General features: G+C 42.1%; 1 protein-coding gene across 8 annotated transcripts in view; it reads left to right on the top strand.

Moving 5' to 3' along the window:
• The window catches only part of TBCD (tubulin folding cofactor D), a 248,552-nt gene that overhangs the window by 171,381 nt on the left and 55,354 nt on the right, over positions 1-21,817 (top strand). For all 8 annotated transcript variants that reach the window (XM_039501345.1, XM_039501338.1, XM_039501339.1 and 5 more), the window contains exons 28-30: positions 4,720-4,838; positions 10,719-10,810; positions 12,169-12,309. In XM_039501345.1, coding sequence (XP_039357279.1) covers positions 4,720-4,838; positions 10,719-10,810; positions 12,169-12,309 — 352 coding nt within the window. The remainder of the gene's footprint in view (positions 1-4,719; positions 4,839-10,718; positions 10,811-12,168; positions 12,310-21,817) is intronic.

Genomic DNA, 21,817 nt, shown 5'->3' with positions numbered 1-21,817 from the left:
TGAATTGCTGCTCTCAGTATACATGCTCATCATTTGTGTGCACTCCTGAAAATACTCTTTCTTCTATTTAATTCCATGTAATTTGAACATTTTACTTTTAATAATTAAACCAAGGTGGTTAGAAATACCAATAATTTACTGTTCAGGGAGAGATGCATAGATACCCAAGAACTAGTTTACATCTCTTCTTTTTTTTTTTGGTCATAATCTTTCTAAAAAGAAATGATGGAATGTGACTATTTGTGATTCAAGGGACTTTAAAGGGGGTCAGAGAAGAGCAATGAAAGTGATTAAGGGCTCTGAAAAACTCCCAGATGAAGAGAGATTGAAAAGAGTGGAAATGTTCATTTTAGAAAGGAGGTGAATACAGGGGAACATGAGTGTACAAAATAATGACTGGAACAGAGAAGGCAGATAGCTTTTGTTCTCTCTGTTGCAGACCACAAGAATAAGGGGACATTCTGTGAAATTGAAAGATGGCAAATTCAAAACTAATAAAAAGAAACACTTTTTCACATAACATTTAATTAGACTTTGGAACTCATTGCCACAAGATGTTGAGGCCAAAAACGTAGGAAGATTCAAAGAAGGAATGGCGACTTGCAAGTTTAACAAGGTTAACCAGAGTTGGTATAGTTAGTGCTTAATTTGTTTAATATAAAACCTCATGCTTTTAGGGTTTAAACCAATCACTTATTCTTAGGGATTTGGGTGAGACATTCATTGTGGGGGGCAAAGTATCCCATAGTTGCCTAATCTGAGGTTTCTTGCACCATCCTCTGAAGCATCTGGTGTTGACCATCATCAAAGACAGGCTGTTGGACTAGATAGATCACTGGTCTTATCCAGTATGGCAATTCTTACATTCCTGTATTTAAATGAGATAGTGAAATTGCATACATTTTGCACAGGAATTATGTGAATATTTCCCCATATTTATTTTCTTAGTCATTCCTATATCACATTTATAATACCATAGTTCATTATTTCTTTCCATTCCAGTAGTTCCCAGAATGTGCTGTACTGCTCACTTGTACAGGAAGATACATCCTTTCCCCAAAGAGCATACAATCTAAGTGGACATACAAGCAGCATATAAAGAGTAGAGAGGAGAGATGCACTTAAGAAATGTACAGTTATTAAATATACTTTGTGGCTTTTGTTTTTGTTAAACAAATGCATGTCAAATATACTTTGTTGCCCCTCAAACAATTCATTATTAGTTGACTGGTTTTTTATGGAGTCTTTTGGGCAATGTTGAAGGAGAGGAAGTGGTAGTCAAAGAGGGCTCAGAAATTGATAGATTAAGGAAGGAGTAATGTTTACTGATGACAGTGTAGAGTGTTTTGATCATTTTGGAAAGTGGGAAGTTTGAATGTTGAAGGTCAAAAAAAGGAGAACTAATAGGCCAGACTGGATATAAACGTTGTTGAAGTCTTGGTAGATGAGGGTAGGGGACTGTGTGGAGAAGAAGATAGAAGGGTGTCAAAATCAGAAAGGAGAGTGTGGACATGGTGAAGTAAGAGGGCAGCAGATGACTTAGGCCTGGTCTACTCTGAAAAGTTATATTGACATAGTTGCATTGGTCAGGGATGTGAAAAAAATACACCCTAGCCAACATAGCGATGCCGACATAGCTGCGTCTACTTTGGGGTTTAGTCAACGGAAGAGTGCTTCCATAGATGTAGGTAATGTCATTCGGGGAAGAGATGTTCCTACACTGGCTGTGTCTACACTAACACTTATCAGTATAACTCTCCTGCTGATATAGTTACTGCCGCTCATTATGGTCTAATTATGCCAACAGGAGAGCTCTCTCCTGTTGGCATAGAGTGGCTACATTGTAGATCTTACATCTGCGCAGCTGCATCGGAATACCTGTAGTCTACCAAGGTTTTCTGGGCATCCATACACATGGTGATAAAAATTGCACCAAGAATGTAAACATTTTTTAAAAATAAATGTCAGTATGATGAGCTTTGTATATTTCTGTGGAAATTATCGTTTTCTCTATACTACCCATAACATGTACATACGATCTGAAATCTATTTTTAGGAACTTCCCCAGAATTCCTGAAGAAGTTATGTGGGCAGAGACTATATCATACAGTGTATCCACTGAGGCCTGGGTACCATGACAATAGATATTCCTATTAGGTACCATGATAATAGATATTCCTAAATCCAAGCAGCAATGGAGGGGTTAACCAAATGGGATTTTGATGTATTGCGCCAGTATTACATGACTGCGTGGTAGCTAAATAATACCATAAACTTTAGTGGATCAAAATCTGAATTTTTTCACAGCAAGGAAGTCCTAATTAGCCTGCAATGTTGCTATCACATCACTTCTTTCATTTCTTTTTATTTTCGACTTTCTTTCCTCTGCACTCTCACTTCTCATCTGCTGTATCTCTTCTTTCTTCTGTGTTTTTATTTTCACTCTGTTTCTCTTGTATGCCTGCAGCTCACTTTTGAGATTTTTCTCTTCTGATCTCCTCTCAGTAGTTTCAGGTCCTGTTTAATGAAAATTGTAGAAACTTCATGGGCTGTGCTATTTTACCAAGCACACACATCCGTAGGGGGCATGTAATGTCACATTGCTGGAGGTAGAGTAATTACTACTGCTTAGCAGTTATCAGTAAATAGCTGCTAGTTTGCTTTCTGTCACTTCTGAATTTTCTATCATTCGGCTAAGACTGTCCGTTTGAAATGAACATCAATCATAGCAATGCTACTTCAACCCCATTGTCTGAGATGTTGTCACTGAGTGCCTACGCAAGCATGGTATCTGCATATGGCCTCAGGGCTCTCTATTATGGGCCTGTGGTTAGGAAGGTTTTAAAATAATAAATACGTCTATATGAAAATGTGCTAGCTCTTGAATAGGTAGCTAGATTCCTGTTTCCTGATGAGATACAGTAGTTAAGACCTGCTGACTGTACGGGGATGTAAAAAAAAAAAAAAAAAAAAAAAAACCAGAATGGAGTCATGAGTTGTGATTAAATGCATTGTATTATGGCAAACTATCTTCTTCTAGCAAATATTGCCTTATCATTTAACCCTTAGATGACAGGTAGCAACTTCACTGTTTCGATCTTCATAACCATTCTGATTTCTGTATCCCTTGCAAACACTAAAAAGAAAGTATATATCTAGTAAAGCTACTTATTTTTGAGACTTAACTCTTTTTTAAAAGAGATTATGTAAATTGCAACTCTTAGAAGTATTTTAGTTGTGCATAGTTACAAGTTACACAGGTTTTATTTGATCATATATTTTGCTCTTCATTTAAGAAAAAGTTTGGGACAGTAGCTGAAATCTGGTCAGTCAAGAACATCTCATTTGGTCCATGTCTACAATAAGAAACACATTTCCTACACATACAGTTTATTGTGGCAATAGGCTGTGTGCAGTACATGGTATTCTTTATGCATGGACAACATGCAATAAAAACACAGAGGTTCCACATACCTCTCTTCCCTATCTCCATTTTCTTTGTTCTCTCTCTTTTTTTTTTTTTTTTAGTCTATCCTCATTTTGATCTGCATGTCACTTCCCCCTCTGGTTGGATCTTGTTTTTCTCCAAGTCGGTTTTTTCCTTCCCTTTCCTAGAATCTAGCCAGTTCCTCTGCTCAGTTTGATAATAGAGGAATGAGAAGATGCACCCACATTCAGGCTACTGTCCCTGCCTCTTCAGACTGCAGTATAGAGATCCTGAGTTCTGGAGGGTGAGGATTTCCATCTTGAATGTACTCTATTCCTCAAGGAAGCCCTATGGATTTTAAAAAATCTCTAACACAAATTGTGGCTAGATGGTTACTATGATCAGAGCAGCAGTGACAGAATCATGGAGAGGATTCAAAGAAGAGACATGAAAATGAATAAAGGGTTAGAAAACTTGCCTTATAATGGTAGGCTCAAGAAGCTCTATCTGTTTAGCTTAACAAAGAAAAGATTAAGGGGTGATCTGATTACAGTTTATAAATACCTACATGGGAAACAAACATTTGATAACAGTCTCTTCAGGCTACCAGAGGAAAGGTATAATACAATCCAGCAGCTGGAAGTTGAAGCTAGAGAAATTTAAACTGGAAATTAGGCATACATTTTTAGAAGTAAAAGTAATTAACCATTGGAACAACTTACCAAGGGTTTGGTGGATTCCCCATCACTGGCAATTGGTAAATCAAGATTAGATGTTTTTCTAAAAGATATGTTCTAGGAATTATTTTAGGGAAGTCCTCTGTCCTATGTTGTACAGGAAGTCAGATTGGATGTTCACAGTGGTCCCTTCTGGTCTTGGAATCTATGGTACTGCAGCTGTGTTGGGCATAAGAGAACGTGTCCCTATGTGCCTGCATTGAGTGTCCTGCTTTATTATAAGTTCTGTTTAAGCCCTTGGTTTTAGATAAAAAACCAAAATACGCAGAAACGTTAATATTACATAAACTTAACCTGTGTCACTCATTGGAAAGAGCAGGGTTAAAAATCAGTCTAAACTGACTTTGTTACACGAATAGTATTCAGAGAACTATAACTGACAACTCTTAAAGTTTTTGTTAAATCAATACTTTTTCTGACAGAACAGAATATCTTCCATTTTAGGGTTATTGAATTTAACAGAATCTTCATCCAGCCTCCCTGGTCTTCTACTAGTAGCCTAGTTAATGTAATGATGCAGTAGCTGGGTTCCACTTTGCAATTATATTTTTCTAGGTGAACTGTTGCAGCAATATATTTCAGAACTTCAGAACACAGAGGAAATGATTCGTTGTGGGTTTTCGCTAGCCCTGGGGGCCCTTCCAAGATTTCTGTTAAAAGGCAAGCTCCAGCAGGTGAGAGAAAGTGTGGCCCTTACCCCAAACACACACACACAAAAAGTGGGGGGTACAAGTTTTATCTGATTCAGGAAATAGTTTGAGTGAAATCTGAATGCTTAATCAAATACATGATAGAGGATCATTGCCATGGGTGAAGGGGTTAGTTTATAATACAGTAATCCAGTCAATCATAATGACTTTGGCTTAACGTATATTCAGATAATTAAAATCGAGACCTTTCTCCACACTCTTAGTATGGAAGCCAAAGATTGACTGGGCATGGAGAATGAGCGATCTCTTTGCTAAAGCCCTTTGTTTTCATTTTTTTAACAATTGTCCCTGAAAAATTCCTGGCTTTAAAACAAAACAAAAAAACAAACAAACCCATTGTTCTTCAAGTGCTTGCTCATGTCCATTCCATGTTAGGTGTGTGTGCTCGCCACATGCACCAGTGCTGGAAGTTTTTCCCTCAGCAATATCTGTAGGGGATTGGCTCTGGTATAAGGGGTGCCGTCTCCACCCACCCTCAGTTCCTTCTTATCGCCAGTGATGGTGCTGGACTGTCTGCTGCTTTGGCTAGCATTGATTCCTTTTCTGTTCTTGCAAACTTTGAAATCCTGTAAAATAGTTATACATATTAGTTTTCTTAGTTACCCTTAGTAGTAGTTCTCGAACGCTCCGTTAGTCCTAAACGGCACCCCGCTGGGGATCTGGGCATGCCCCAGTCCCCAGGCTTTAAGCCCTGTGATCACTGCAAACACCCTATGCCCCTCAGCAATCCCCATACCCAGCTGCCTCAGGTGCTTAGGCAAAAGGCACATAAGTAACAGGTCCTTCAAATCTAGGATGAAGGAGGAGTGCGGTATCCATCTAAGAGTGCTGCTAATGGAATCGGCACGCACTCAGGCACTGGAGCAGCGGTCTGACTCCACACCAAGCACTGTCACCTCTGTGTGCAGTTCTCCCCTGGTGCCGGTCATGAGCCGGCACTGATCTCCATCCGTGGCTCTGGGGAAGAAGCTGAAAAAAACTGTGAGAGGATGCTATCCTTCCTCCTTCAAGGGAAAGGAAAGGGCAGGGGCAAGCTAAGACCTGTGTCTGGCAGTTCAATATGCCCCTCTGGAAGTTGGGCCCCAGCACAAGTCGAATGGTGCAGCCTATCCCATGCCTTGCCTGTGATTCCAGATAGCGATGCAGGTCCTAGCCAGCTTCAGGTGCCATCAATGCCCGAAACCCTTCAATTAGCTCAAGAAGTCCTGACACTCCTGGTGCCACCCTCACCGGCTCCTGTGCTATCCCGGTCTAAGGGAAAACCTGCATTGGGACCTATGCATGTGTCCCTGCCTCAGCGGTACCGTTCCCCATTGAGAGGGACGTCCCGCCAGCGTTTGCCCGCTCACAGCTGTCATGTCTCTGGCGGGAGAGGCAAGCTCAGCTGAGCCCTCTTTGGTCCCTGCACCGGGGGCACTGATGGAGGTACTCGAGGCATACCTCGCCAATAGATTGGCGCAGACCATCTGAGGCATGTGCGACCTGGCAAGAACTCCAGGACTGGCCCTGACCATCTTCAAGGGCCCAGTACCGATCCCAGTACCAATCAGGCACCAGAGACCACTGATTGTCGGGTATCTGATGCAGATCTGCCGAATGCTGTCGGTCCCCAAGAGCCCGACCAAGACAGTCTCTCTTGGACAGGTCAGCTTTGGGACGTAGCAACTGGCACTGGTCAGAGAAGAGCCACCGCTCAGCCCTATCCTGGTTGCTCAGGACCGACTGCTCTGCTGGTAGCTCTGGCTCGGAGCGAGGTTCCCTGACTGCGGGACAAGCCCTGGTACTGACGGTGCCAACTACATCAGCAGCACTGAAACCTGTCCCATGGCCCCAAGCACAGTGGCCAACGTTATGGTACCCATGGAACCCTTGGGGGTTCACCCAGCCTTCCTAGGCTACCCAGTTGGTGTTGGGAGCCTTGGAGAGGCCAGCGGCCTCAGTATCCCGTCCCCCTGTGCTGCTGGAAAATTCAGGAGGTAAGATCCTGCAGGTCTAGGAGAACCCATGGGAGCAAGCTTCTCGACCACCAATGGACGTGGAGGTTCCCGCGGCACGGGTATTGTCCCTGTTGTCGCCAGGCGAGGCTATCACGGGGGGCCCCCTCACCGAGTTCCTCAGGATGACGACAGGGTGCACCAGGAATTTTTGAAGAGGGTTGTTTTTAACCTGGAGCTTAAGGCAGAGGAATTGGAAGAGCCCTCGGACTCTGTTTGATGTTCTCTGCTCCTTGGCTCCTGCCAGAGTGGCTCTACCCCTTCATGAAGGGGTTTCTAAGATCACTAATGCCCTGTGGCAGACCCCCTCTTCCCTGGCCCCTATCTCTAAAAGGGTCAAATGCAAGTACTTTGTGTCAACCAAAGGGCATGAGTACTTATACTCCCACCCAGCCCCCAATTCCCCTATAGTCAAGATGGTTAACCACAAGGAGAGGTAGGCACAACCCAGGGCCACCCCCAAAAATAAAGACTTGAGGAGGCTGGATCTTTTCGGATGCGAGGTTGATTTGTCTTCCAGCCTTCAGCTGAGAGTGGCCAACCACCAAGTCCGCCTTGGCTGATACGACATCAGTATGTGGCAAGCCATTGCCAGGTTCAAAGGGTCGCTCCCCAAGGCTTCCAAGAAGGAGTTCCGAGCGATCTTCAATGAGGGCATGACTGCGGCCAAGGTTGCCCTCCAGGCAGCGTCAGATGCGGCGGACGCTGCTGCCCGCACCATGGCTTCCACTATCTCCATGCAGTGAGCCTCTTGGCTGCTCCTCTCGGGATTGTCCACCGAGGCTCAGCAGTCAATGCAGGACCTGCCCTTCAATGACCGGGCCCTATTTGTGGAGCAAACAGACAGAAAATAGCATGGCCTCAAGGACTCCCGCAGCATGCTAAAAACCCTGGGTCTCTACCTCCCAGTCCCTGCACGTAAGTGGTTCAAACCACAGCAGCTGCAGGGCCAGGGGAGTCAGCCTTGGTAGGACCTGCCTCATAAACGAGCCAAGGGCTACAAGCGCTGCCCGAGCCACCTGCCACCACCCTCTGCCCGGTTGGGCTCGACCTGTAATAAGCAGGGGCCAAACGGTCATTTTGAGGGTGCGACTGAGGGCAACCTACCAGACTATTCCCTGGATCCATCCTTCCCTGTGTTCTCCAACCACCTTTCCCTCTTCCTCCCTGCCTGGATGGCTACAATCTCGGATTGCTTGGTCTTCAGCACAGTGGAATGGGGTTATACCCTCCAGTTCCTTTCTACCCCCCCTTCCCACCTGCCTTCCCCATCCCTTTTCAGGGACTCCTCTCACAAGAGTCTCCTCATGCAGGAGGTAAAGGGATTACTACTGCTGGGTGTGGTGGAAGAAGTTCCTCTCAAGTACAGGAACAAGGGGTTCTGTTCACGGTACTTTTTAATCCTGAAGGCTAAGAGTGGTCTATGGCCCATCCTGGACCATAGACCTCAACAAGTACCTAAAGAAGTTAAAGTTCTGCATGGTTTCCCTGGCTTCTATTATTCCTTCCCTGGATCCGGGAGACTGGTATGCCGCCTTCGACTTGAAGGACGCATACTTCCACATAGCGATCTTTCAAGTACACAGACGCTTCCTCTGGGTTATGGTGGGACCCCACCACTACCAGTTTACGGTCCTCCCGTTCAGCCTCGAGACAGCACTGAGAGTGTTTACCAAGTGCATGTCGGTGGGTGGCGGCTTACCTCAGGTGCCGAGGTATTCAGATCTACCCCGTACATCAACGACTGGCTCGTCAAGGGCAACTCCAGGTCTCAAATCCAAAGGGATGTTGCGGTGCTTCAGGCCACGTGCCGCTCTCTGGGCTTACTGGTAAATGATGAAAAGTCAATGTTTGTGTCAGTGCAGAGGATAGAGTTCATTGGAGCAGTTCTCGACGTGGCCTACGCCAGGGCGTTCCAGCGGCTGGAGAGGTTCCACCTGTTGCTGAACCTCATCATGGAAGTCTGTTTCCTCTGACTACAGCTGCACCTCCAGGGTCATATGGCAGCGTGCACTTACATGGTCCGCCATGCCAGACTCTATGGCCCCTGCAACAGTGGCTGGGGACACTCTATTTCCAGTCCAGAGACCCCCATGGACAAGGTCATTACCCTTCCCCAAGCGGTACTTACCTCACTGCAATGGTGGACTGACTGCAGGACAATTCTGGAGGGGGTTCTTTTCGACAACCCCCCTCGCTTGATCCAGTTGGTGTTGGACAACTCGGACCTCAGCTGGGGTGCGCATCTCAGTGACCTCTTGACACAGGTGATGTGGTCCCTGAAGGAGGCGAAGTTGCACATAAACATCAAAGAGCTCCGAGCAGGCCAGCTAGTGTGCGGTGTCTTCCTGCCCCACCTGTCAGGCAAGGTGGTATGAGTACTGACGGATAACACAGCCTCGATGTTCTACATCAACCCTTCATTGCTACAGCCGATAGGATGAAAGATCACTCAGTGTCCTCGCAAAGGATTTCTAATTGGATTAACTCATGCATAAGGACCTGTTACGTCCTGGCGGGGGTTCCACCACCGCCGATGATCAGAGCCCACTTGAGAGTGCAGCTGTCTTCGGCGGCCTTCCTGGCACACATCCCTATACAGGACATCTGTAGGGCCACAACATGGTCCTCTGTTCACACGTTTTACCAAGCAGCACATCTTGAAGAGCACCAGTTACGGAAAAGGTAGCTGTTTATTCAGTTTTACTGATTTCTCTCTCCTTACCCCCTCCCCCCCTTTCTGATTTTTGGATGTGCTGGAACTCCCTGGACTCAGCGTCTTGCTCTGGAAGGAAAGATGGTGGCTTGTTCCCCACTTGCAGAGTCCCCTCTAAATGGCACAGTACACCTGTGCAGAGTAGGGTAGCTACTGGTTGATGGCTGCTGTTCTGCAGTTGGGGGAGAGAAATGGGCAGGGAGCTGGGTCCTGGCAGGCAAGACTATCTGACCGCTGCAGTGACAGGCCTTCAGGAAGTGGAAGTCTTCTTCAACTACTACATCATGATGAGTACTGGGCATCCCTTATCCCCGCCCATAGATCCCAGTGAATGCTGGGCACACCCCAGCCCGTTGCACCCTTTCCCTCCCAATCTGCTGCACTCCATCAGTACTTTTCTCTGTGAATAGCCCCTGTTAGTAGCTTCACCTTCAGCTCACCCCTGGGGACGTGTCACCACCCAGAGAGGATCTGTGTGACTTGGATCTGCGGGAGCAATGTTGGGTGTCAGTGGCAGGATTACTTCCTGGTCATTCGTCCCCTTCTCTGTCATGGCTCCCAACCTCCTGCTCTTCCTCTCCCCTCTGCCCATTTTCCCCTGCTGTGTCCTGGCGCCCACTCCTGCATCCCAACTCTGTCACAGATTAGATGATGACTTGAGGATAGGGGTTCTGTTCAAGTAATATTTTTTGTCACCAACAGTAAATGGTTTTAAAAAGACACTTTGTTTTGTAATGGGGATTAGATATAATGGTTTCACAAACCCTTATTTTTCTCTACTTGTTGTTTTTTCCTCCCCCCATCCTACCATCCCACAATATTAACTCCAATATTTACCTGGAAAACTGAAGTTAATCTTTTGCACTGATTTTCATGCAAATTTTAATTTTTGTAATAAACACTGATAAATTTCTGGAAATTAAAAAAAAAAATGGAAATGAAGCGCTTTACCCTTTGCCCAAAGAAGTTGTCTGTCCATGTGGGAGGTAAAGTGTATTGAGGGGGCAGCATGTAGAAGCTTGCACTACCTATTGCTTGTGCAGCACTTGTTATATCGTTAACTTAATTCTCTAGTGTTTTTAAATCTAGTGTCCATCGTGAGCATGTCTTAAGTATGTGTTTGTCTTTTTTCAGGTTTTAGAAGGTTTGAAAAAAGTTATCTGCATTTCCCACAAAGATGTGAGCTTTGCAGAATCAAGAAGAGATGGCCTGAAAGCAACTGCAAAGTACGTTTTGTCAGCTTTATTTTTATCTGACTTTAAATCACTGTATGTAAGATTTTCAGTGTTCATGTCATTTTCTATTCTAACCTGGCGATGTTGGGTTAAATTCACTCCTAGAGGGGTGGTTATACATTCTTGATGGGGTCATATGGATCCCCACTATTTGTCTCACTTAAATCCATCCTTGATGCCACACGTCATGCTTTTCTTCAGACTGAGGAGCACTGCATGGAACTACTTTTGGAAGTTGTCAGCATTGTTTCTTAATCAGCCCAAATGCATGTCTATTGTATGTTGGGAACCTCTCCCTTCTCATGAACTGGAAGTTAGTCAGCTCAGTGGTATGAACCTGGGCTACTAGAAACCAGAATTAATTTGAGTTTCTTCATTTTACTTTCAATAACATATGAAGCCCCAAATAATACAAATATCCTGCATTTTCTTTCTTTCAAGGGATATTTTCAAAGTTGATGAGTCCAAAATGTTACCAGTTTTAAAAGTATCATTCACATATATTATATGTTCTTAACCTGTTGGTGTGATTCAGATAACTCTATTACATCTTTCCTCGGTGTAAATTAGGTGTGCAATGCATATAAAAACCAAGTTTGCTATTAATATCAAATACATGGCTCTGGATTTCTTTGTGATCATGTGTACAGACATCACATTGGTCCTCTGCTCTACTTGTTTGATCCATTATAGTAAATAGTCAGGATGATGAGATGTAAAATAATCCTGCTTCTTTTTGCATTTATCCTACAAATAAAAACCAATCTGTTAGGCCAGGTTTACACTACAAACTTACATTGGTATAACTATGTCACTCAGGGGTGTGAAAAATCCACACCCCGGAGAGCTGCAGTTATACCAACCTAACCCCCAGTGTAGACAGCACTTTGTCGGCGGGAGAGCTTCTCCCATCAACATAGCTACAGCCTCTTGCAGAGGTGGATTAAGTATGCCAACTGGAGAAGCTTCCCCTTCGGTGTAGTAGCATCTTCACTAAAGCACTACATCAGCACAGTTGCACCACTACAGCACCATATGTGTGGACAAGCCCTTAGTTTGTTTAGACCTACAAGCCTTGATGCCATGTCACTTTAAGTCCTCCAAATATATTGTTTATGTAACTATTTCAGTGTGGAATCAGAAATGATAAAATCAGAATGCAACAGCCACACACAGAGGATCATGCTGGATGCTGTCTTTGTCCTTGTGTGATGGGTATTGTTAGATATTTTCTGAATGTATACGGCAAGGACGTTTGTATGCCCAAAATACTAGAGTGTAAACAAAACAAAACCTGGCATGATTTTGTCCTTTTTCTTTAGAATTTCTTCTGTATTTCTCTGTTACAGAGTTTGTCAGACAGTTGGTGTGAAGAGAAATGGACCACAGGATGAATTTGTCTGCAAAGATAATGTTGTTCAGATCTATACGATGTTACTTAATGGTATGAGTGACTATACCACAGACAGCCGAGGAGATGTTGGAGCATGGTAAGGCATCACATATTTTGAGACAAAGAAATAAATTAAATTTCTTTCTATTGGTACTTGTTACTACTGATGTGGTCTACTTTAAGTCTGTAATTAAGAGCCATTGAGACTCAGTGGTTTTCCAAAAGCTACGAAGGGAAAAATTGGATAGCCGACACATGGAGATTCAAGTAAGGCTAGAAATAAATATTGTGTAGAAAATGATGGCAGTCATTATTTCTCCTTTGCCTCAGAAAAAAACCAACCCCACACTGGGCCCTTCTCTGGCTTATACCATCCTCTGTTTCCAGGTGATGAAATAAAGCATCAAGGTAAATAAGAGTCACTTGTGAGGGTATCATCATCAGATGCAGGAACAATTAAAGTCATGACATCTATCCAGTGTTCACTTTCTGCTTATAGTTACTTTAAAATATCATATATGCTCTTAGGGTACATCTGATTGGCGGGCAACGATCGATTTATCAGGGATCGATTTATCGCGTGTAGTGTAGACGCGATAAATCGATCCCCGATTGCACTCTCATCGACTGCTGAACTCCAGCAGTGCAAGAGGCGGAAGCAAAGTCGACAGGGGAGCCACGGCCGTCGATCCCGTGCCGTGAGGACGTGAAGCAAGTAATTTTAATTCGATCTAAGATACGTCGACTTCAGCTACGCTATTCTCATAGCTGAAGTTGCGTATCTTAGATCGATCTCCCCGCCCCAGTGTAGACCAGGCCTTAGTCATGCCTCTGACTAAAAGAGTAGCTGAATAGGAACTCTTCCTATCACAGCTTCATATGTTGCCGACTGACCAGCAGATGGAGCCATTGTATAATTCGTTAAGTGCTCCTATTTCATTATTGAGTTTAAAACACTCATTTAAAAAAAATTAAATAGTATATTTCTTAAAGGTATAGTAGTCTTTGGCTACACTGACTTTAGGGTTTCAATGGCTTCAGCTTTTGCGTCTAAAAATAATAACTTTAAATGTATACTAATCAAAGTTTTGTGTTGATTGTGTGCTTTAGTCTTCAAATCCTAACATGTACAGAGTAACAACATGGTGAGAAATTATTCGATACATGTATTTACATTAGAGAAAAGAGAAGATTCTGTGCTATTCCCTCAGTGAGATGGGATAGAAAGTCTGTTTTTTAAATTGACAAAAGCCAAAGATATTGTAAGAAGCTTTCTCCTTAATTGAACTTGAACTTAGACACTAAATTACATAGAATTTGGGATATGAGATCACTCACTGGTTGGAGATCCCTGTGCTCCTTGAGTGCAATGGGCAATAAAAAGGGGAGGGACGGCATGTTGTTCTCCTTCATATTGTGAAATCCAGAAAAGTATTGGTGGAAAAAACATGTAAAATGTGAACCTTAAGGGATAGATACCCAATAAAGAAGCAAGCAAGTCGTTTTGCTAGGCCTAAGTGTCCATGACCCAAAATAATATTAATTCTTCAGGAATTAAACAGCTGTCCTCTGAATTGGGGAAAAAATAGTATCAACCAGTGCAAATTTACATGACTGCTTCTGCTTGCAGGCGGACATGTCTCTTTAGCTTAGTTTCTTTGAATATGTGTCAGGATGGATTCCACTGTAAGTGTGCATGTTCCTCATGAGTAAGGCTGCGAGTCTGTCATGGAGGTCCTGGAAGTCGCAGATTCCGTCACTTTCTATGACCTCCGTGACTTCCGCAGCTGCAGTGGCCAGCTGCTGGGGTGGTCCCCGGGGCCAGCCGCACAGGCCGCTGCTGGGGTGGGCCCAGAGGTGGCCCTGGGGATCGTCGCAGCAGCAGTGGTCCTGGGACTGCCCCAGAGGCGGCCAGAGCAGTGGTCCCAGCTGCGGCCAAAGGCACTTAACTCCCACCGCCAGAGTAAAGTGCATCCTGGGGGCTCCTCAGTGGCACCCTAGGAGCAGCTAAGATTTAGTCAGTGGTATTTATAGTACAAGTCATGGATGGATCATGGGCAGTGAATTTTTGTTTGTTGTCCATGACTTTTACTAAAAATACTCATGACTAAATCTTAGCCTTTCTTATGGGAAGGGGTAAATGACACTTCCCTATTCACTTCATTCATGATTTTATTGACCTCTATCAAATCCTCCCTTAGTTGCCTCTTTTCCAAGCTTGAACGGTCCCAGTCTTTTTAATCTCTCCTATATGGAAGCTGGCCCATACCCCAGTCATTTTTGTTGCCCTTCTTTGTTCCTTTTCCAACTCATACATCTTTTTGATGGGGTGACCAGAATTGCGTGCAGTATTTAAAGTGGGGGCATACTATGGATTTATATAGTGGCAATACGGTATTTTCTGTCTTATTATCTATCCCTTTCCTAATCATTCCTAACATACTGTTGACTGTCACTGCACATTGAGTGGATGTTTTCAGAGGACTATCCACAATGACTTCAAGATCTTTCTTGAATGGTAACAGATAATTTATACCCCTCATTTTGTATATATAGTTGGAATTATGTTTTCCATTGTGCATTACTTTGTATTTATCAACATTGACTTTCATCTGCCATTTTGTTGCCCTGTCACCCAGTTTTGTACTTAACTATCTTGAGTAATGTGTATCACCTGCAAACTTTGCCATTTCCTGTTTACCTCCTTTTCCAGTTTATTTATGAATATGTTGAATAGTACAGATCATTGGGGGACCTCTCTCCATTCTGAAAATATTCCTACCCTTTGTTTCCTGTCTTTTAAGTAGTTACTGATCCATGAGAGGACCTTCCCTCTTATCCCCTGACTGCTTAGTTTGCTTACAAGCCTTTGGTGAAAGACATAGTGCAAGGCTTCCTGAAAGTTCAAATGCACTATATCCACTGGATCACCCTTGTCCACATGTTTGTTGATCCCCCTCAAAGAATTCTAATAGATTGGTGAAGCATGAGTTCTCTTTACAAAAGCAATGTTGATTCTTCCCTAACAAATTGTGTTCATTTATGTGTCCGATTATTTTAGGCCTGGTTTACACTGGGGGTCGGTCAATCTAAGTTATGCAACTTCAGCTACGTGAATAACGTAGTTGAAGGTGCTATACTTAGATCGATTTACCATGGTGTCTTCACTGCGGTGAGTTGATTGCTGACGCTTCCCCATCGACTTCGCTTGCGCCTCTCACGGTGGTGGAGTACAGGAGTTGATGGGAGAGCGCTCAGGGAGCAATATATTGCGTCTTGGCTAGATGCGATAAATTGACTCCTGTTGGATAGATCGCTGCCCACCGATCTAGTGGGTAGTGTAGCTCTACCCATAGTTTCAGCCAATTTACCTGCTACTGAAGTTAGGCTTAATGGTCAGTAACTGCTAAGATCACTGCTGGAGCCTTTTTAAAATTTTGGCATTATTTAGCTATCCTCCAGTCATCGGATACAGAGGCTGATTTAAGTGATAGGTTACCTACCACAGTTAGTAGTTCTTCAGTTTCATATTTGAGTGCTTTCAGAAACCTTGGGTGAATAACATCTGGTCCTGGTGACTTGTTAGTGTTAAATTTATCAATTTGTTCCAAATCCTCTGCTGTTGAAACCTCAAGCTGGGACAGTTCCTCAGATTTGTCACCTAAAAAGAATGGCCAAGTGTGGGAACCTCCCTCACATCCGCTGCAGTGAAGACCAATGCAAATAATTCATTTAGCTTCTCCACAATGGCCTTGTCTTCCTTGAGTGCTCCTTTAGCACCTTGGTCGTCCAGCGGCCCCACTGGTAGTTTGGCAGGCTTCTTTCTTCTGATGGACTTAAAATAAATTTTGCTTTTAGTTTTTCCCTTTTGCTAGTTGCTTTTCAAATTCTTTTTTTTGTCCTGCCTAATTTATACTGTTACACTTGACTTGCCAGAGTTTATGCATCTTTCTATTTTCCTCTGTGGGATTTGACTTCCAATTTTTAAAGGATGCTTTTTTTTGCCTGTAACTGCCTCTTTTACTCTGTTGTTTAGCCATAGTGGCATTTTATTGGTCCTCTTACTGTAATTTTTTATTTGGAGTATACATTTATTTTGAGCATCTACTATGGTGTTTATACATCGTTTCTGTGCAGCTTTGCAGGCATTTCACTTTTGTAACTGTTCCTTTTAATTTCTGTTTAACTAGTTTCTTCACTTTTGTATAGTTTCCTTTTTTGAAGTTAAGTGCTACTGTAGTGGGTTTCTTTGGTATTCGCCAACTCTCCCCCCCCCCCCCGAATGTTAACTTTAATTACATTATGGTCACTATTACTGAGAGGTTCAGCTATACTCATCTCTTGGATCAGATCCTGTGCGCCATATAGACTAAATCAAGAATTGTGACTTCTCTTGTGGGTTCCAGGACTAGGTGCTCCAAGAAGCAGTCATTTATGGTGTCTAGACATTTTATCACTGCATCCCTTCCTGAGGTGACATGTTCCCAGTCAATTTGGAGATAGCTGAAATCCTCCCTTATTATTGGTTTTTCTGTTTTTGTAGCCTTTCTAATCTCCAAGAGCATTTCATAATCATGTCACCGACTTGGTCAGGTGATCGATAGTATATTCCTGCTGCTAAACTTTTATTATTCATGCATGGAATTTTATAGAGATTCTATGGTACAATTTGATTCATTTAAGATTTTTACTATGCTTTCTTTCAAATACAGAGCCACTACCCCACCAACAACTTGAGCTAAAATAACACAAAATGCTGCAATTCAGCCTATTCCTATTTTTTTAAACGTGGGTCAGCTGTAAAACAGGACATTATAGTTCTGAAATGCTTTTTTTCTTTTGCATTTTTGCATTTTATATACCTTCTGAAAAACAAAAAAGTACTTCAAAGGTTGTTTGAAAGCCTTACTTCTGACTGAGTGGGCGAGTGGCTCCCCCAAGACTGGTCCTTGGATTTCTGCAACAACACTGATGATTGAGTTCTTGAAGACTGACATCTGTGATGTGGTTGGCTTCTGCTGACCTTTAGCCCAACAATGCCAGCCAATTTCTGAACTCAGTACTCATGTTGTTCAGTATTGTGTAAGCCTTTGCTAGCTGCAATTTTAAAAGAGGGGAGAAGAAAACTTCTGTTGCTTTTCTGCCATAAAAGCTTATTTCCTTTCTGTTTAAGTAACAAACTTTTTATTAATAGGTTTCTTTGTGGTGTTAAAGTTTTATACATGTCTGAAATAGTGTGATACATTTATGGAAGAGTCTCCTGGCTTATATTGAATTGGAGGTATTTTTTAATAAGGTTAATGCTGTATGCAGCGAGTTGAATTATTTTGGCTTAAATGGATTCTTTATTATACTCTCAAATTATGCATACCTAAATCAAGATTGCTAATGTAATTGTCTGCTGGAGTTCAGGTATACATGTCAGTTCTTAAGCCATCTCTTCAGCTATTGCATCAAGGCACCACTACTGTCTACCTAAATATAACTAAAACAACCGAATTCTGTAGACGGGTAAGTGCTAAGCACTATCCTCAGAGGTCTGACAAGCTGTCTACAGAGTTCTGTTTCTTTGTTGTTATTCAGATTTGAAATTTAGTGTCATTCTAGTTCTGAGCGTCTTTTGGGGATCACCTTCTATTATCCCCACCTTTAAAAGGTCTTGGGTAAAGCTAACCTGCATTTCTAGCCGGGGAGCTGGGTCAGCTGGAGTAGGTTGTTATGAAATATTGTAAGTTGCTCACTCTCGTTATGGACTGTTCATGATACTTCCACAGTATTCAGTTCCAAGTAGGATATTTCTCTGTATGTTAGCAATTTTCAGTTTATTCAGTTATGGATGCATTCCATATACACAGAGTTAACTCACTCTAAATCTCCCTGTTCATTTAGTGGATTTGGGTGGCAAGACCCTATATATAGTGTGTTGAGATGCACCCAACTAAAGCAGCAAGAGATGATTACAGGAACTGAGTGGCTCCAGGGGGAATGTTGTGACCATTAAACCTGATCCTCACCCAGGTACTGAGAGTTCTAATCCAATCCTGTGCAGAAATCTGAAATAAAAAAGAAGGCTTGTTGCTCCAGTCTGGTGTTTCATTTGCAAATTCTACAGCTGCAAAAACATGGAGTATGTAGAATGCATGTTAAGCATGCTTTTAAAAAATATACCAAAATGATGTAAATTTATATTGGCAATGATTAGGAATGAGGGGAAAGTAGTTTGAACATTTCAAACTATCTTTTTGCTCATCCATACTTTGCAACCTACAGTACTACGCTATCTAAATAAACATTAGTCTGTCTCCCATACTTTGTCAAGCAGCCAAGAATCTGTTCTGGTTTAATAAAAATCAAATTCATCCTTAAGAACCTTAAATGTATTAGGTTGAACACAAAGGCAGATGCCTTAAGCTAAATATGTAATTGCCATCATGAATGGTAGCACAGCCTATAACTAACTACATAATCTAGATATGGAGAATGACAATCACATTTTATTTGTAAGATTATATATTATTATGATAGTGCTTTTCATCCCAGCAGATCACTGTACAGTTTAAAACAAGAACAAACCCACTCTCTTTTCCTCCTTCCCCTGCCATATACAAGCAGTGTACAGGGATCATATAATTTGCTGCTGAGATCTAGCCATCTCTGGGATTAACCTGCAGCAATTATTTAATAGTGTCCAATAACACTACACCTCTGTTTAGGTCAAGAAGTGAAGAATAAGTCATGTAGCCTAAACTACAAGCAGAATTTTAGACAATATTTCCTTGAGAACCATGATAATATGGAGTCAGTACGCTTCATTGTTAATTGACAGATCTAATTCTACAAGATGCTCTGTCACAATGTTTAGTAATCTCCTTCTTGTTGAAATTCAGTTTTGTTTCCTTGTGTTTGTCAATACATGTTCTGAGGTGAGAGTGCCCAGCTCTCCTATCTCCTGTATTCACCTTCCAAACTGTTGTGAAAGCTTACCACTGCAGGCTCAGTATGTGCGCCTTACGAGGATGGAAAGGAGGGGAAAGAAAATAACTTATGACCATCCGAAAAAAAATAAAAATTAAAGGGCAAGTAGACATTTGTAAGGCTGTCCTATATATGGTAAGGACTGTAAATATTTTAGTTGTGATATTGCTGTGTCATAGTTAGAAAACTATGCTTGCCTACCAGTGACTGATAACCTGCATTTGATAGTTTTTCCTTGTGGCTGGTGCTCATTTTACTATAGTGACCATCCCTGGAGCTTTTCAGTAATAACAGGTCTACACACTCCCATCCACCTTCCTGGCAAAGGTGGTGATGCATATTTGAACCTTTTGAGCAGAAAAGGAACTAACATACAGTAGAACTTCAGAACACCTTGAGAATGGAGGTTGTTCGTAACTCTGAACAAAATGTTATGGTTCTTTCAAAAGTTTACAACTGAACACTGAGTTAATATAGCTTTGAAACTTTACTATGAAGAAGAAAAATGCGGCTTTCCCATTTTTTTTAGTAGTTTACGTTTAACACAGTACTCTACTGTATTTGCCTTTTTTTTTTTGGTCTCTCCTGCTGCCTGATTGTGTACTTCTGGTTCCAAATGAGGTTTGTGGTTGACTGGTCAGTTCCTAACTCTGGTGTTATAACTCTGGTTCTGCTGTATGCTGGTGGTTATTACACTTTCTCAAAGAGGTGAAATGTAGCAGCTCCTGAGGGTATGGCATGAATAGCTGCCTTTAGAGCTTTCTCCACTTCCTGCCACTTACGTGAGGAGAGCATGATCCCAGAAATATGCATTTGCTAATGTTTCTTTTCTGAAGGTTTAAGAGTAAATAATTTTCTCATACACAATCCTCCCTTTGTCAGCATCTACCATTCAGCTGTTGATATGCTAGCCTTATGGCAAAAGTATTTACGACATGCCTCCTAATGTGCTGAAATTTTCAGAAGCCATTTTAAGTACATTCAATAGTAAATGCAGCTGCACAGACATTTTAATAGGAGTTTTACCAAACATTGCAATTTTAATTCAATACCATAAGTTTAGGACATGGCTTTTCACACCCAGAATGGAACACCTCATCATAGTGATTGTCTTGTGAACCAGTTTATTTCTCATTCACAATCACATAACATCTGTGTGGCAACTACATTAATTGCTTATGTGGAAAAATTAATATTAGGAAATTATTTTATGATGATTTGTGCTGCATTAAATATGATACAGCAACTGGAAACAAACAAGAATCTTCCTTCCTACACCTCCTGAAGACTCACCACTGCTGTAATGTTACAAATCCCTGACTGGTAATCATACTTAGGTTAGTGATAACCTGGGCCTGTCCCTTTTCCCCTCCTACTTCCTTGGGTGTGTTTACATGGGGCAATTACTGGAATAGCTATTGCAGAATAAGATATTCCAGAATAGCTCCTTGTGTGTGCAGCCTCTTATTCTGGTATAAGTGTGTCCGTGTAGAGTAGTGTATTCTGCAGTAGCTATTCTGGTCAATTAACCCCTGTAGATTCACCCTGATTAACTTTCCCATTCCTCTCATTCCTCCCTCTACTTTTGCCTTTTAATTAAAAATCAAATCTTCAATAGAGCTTGGGATTTTCAAAGGATCCTAAGGGATGTAGCTGTCATTGAAATTCAAGTGAGATTTGGGTGCTAACCTCGCATAAAGCTCCTTTGAACAGTGCCAGCCAAAATCAACAATAACATGTAACTAAAGAAAGCAGTTCTCAGTGGGGACTGTTGAAAGCTGTGTACTTTTGAAAAACTGGCCTCTAAAGTATGAATATTTCCAGTTTAGTTTCTTTCAAACAAATAGATTTCGGTGGAAGAACTGTAGGAAAAAAAAATCTCAATTTCTGCGTGAAAGAGACCTTTTCTTTAGTGTGTGGTTTTTTCTTTGAAGGATTTGTAGGAAAGTTAATCAACTTTACTTTTCATATGAAAACTTAACATTCCTTATGACAGATTGTTTGCTTGGACTTGTCCAATCTGTCTACAGATGTTAATAATGAATATCTAATAGCAAGTTACTGTATGAACAAGAGAAAATACCCCACAATGAAAGATTTTCAAGCTGTTATATTGAATTTAATCATTTGTTTTCTAAGGCCTGGTCTATACTGGGGGGGATCGATCTAAGTTACGCAACTTCAGCTAGACTTGACGCGATAAATTGACCCCCGCTGGATCTATCGCTGCCCGCCAGTCCGGCGGGTAGTGTAGATATATCCTTTGTAGAATAACTGTCTTACTTATAACGCTTTATAAGTGGATCACCCATTTTTAGACTTCATACACAATCACCTTGTATTGCCCTTGGAAATTCTACAGAACCACAAGACTATGTTGTCTTCACAATATACAGGTGCAATTCTCATAAAGTTTGAGGAATTATGATGTTTTGTATTGAGAAGGGAAGATGCTGCCAGGAGGGTTGATGTGGCAAACTTGATGGGGCAGGTGGTCCTTGAGAGCTTTTAAAATTTATACCAGCTGAGGATTTACCCCTGTATTTCCCATGTGCTGGAAAGAAGTTAACTTTCAATACCTGTGAGTTTATAAAATGATGTGACTTTTAGAGATGGTGACATTTTGTTCT

This window comes from Mauremys reevesii, linkage group 15, assembly GCF_016161935.1.
Source record: "Mauremys reevesii isolate NIE-2019 linkage group 15, ASM1616193v1, whole genome shotgun sequence".
Taxonomy (NCBI): domain Eukaryota; kingdom Metazoa; phylum Chordata; order Testudines; family Geoemydidae; genus Mauremys; species Mauremys reevesii.
The sequence above is the reverse complement of the archived record's forward strand: the minus strand, read 5'-3'. Positions and strand labels throughout refer to the sequence as shown.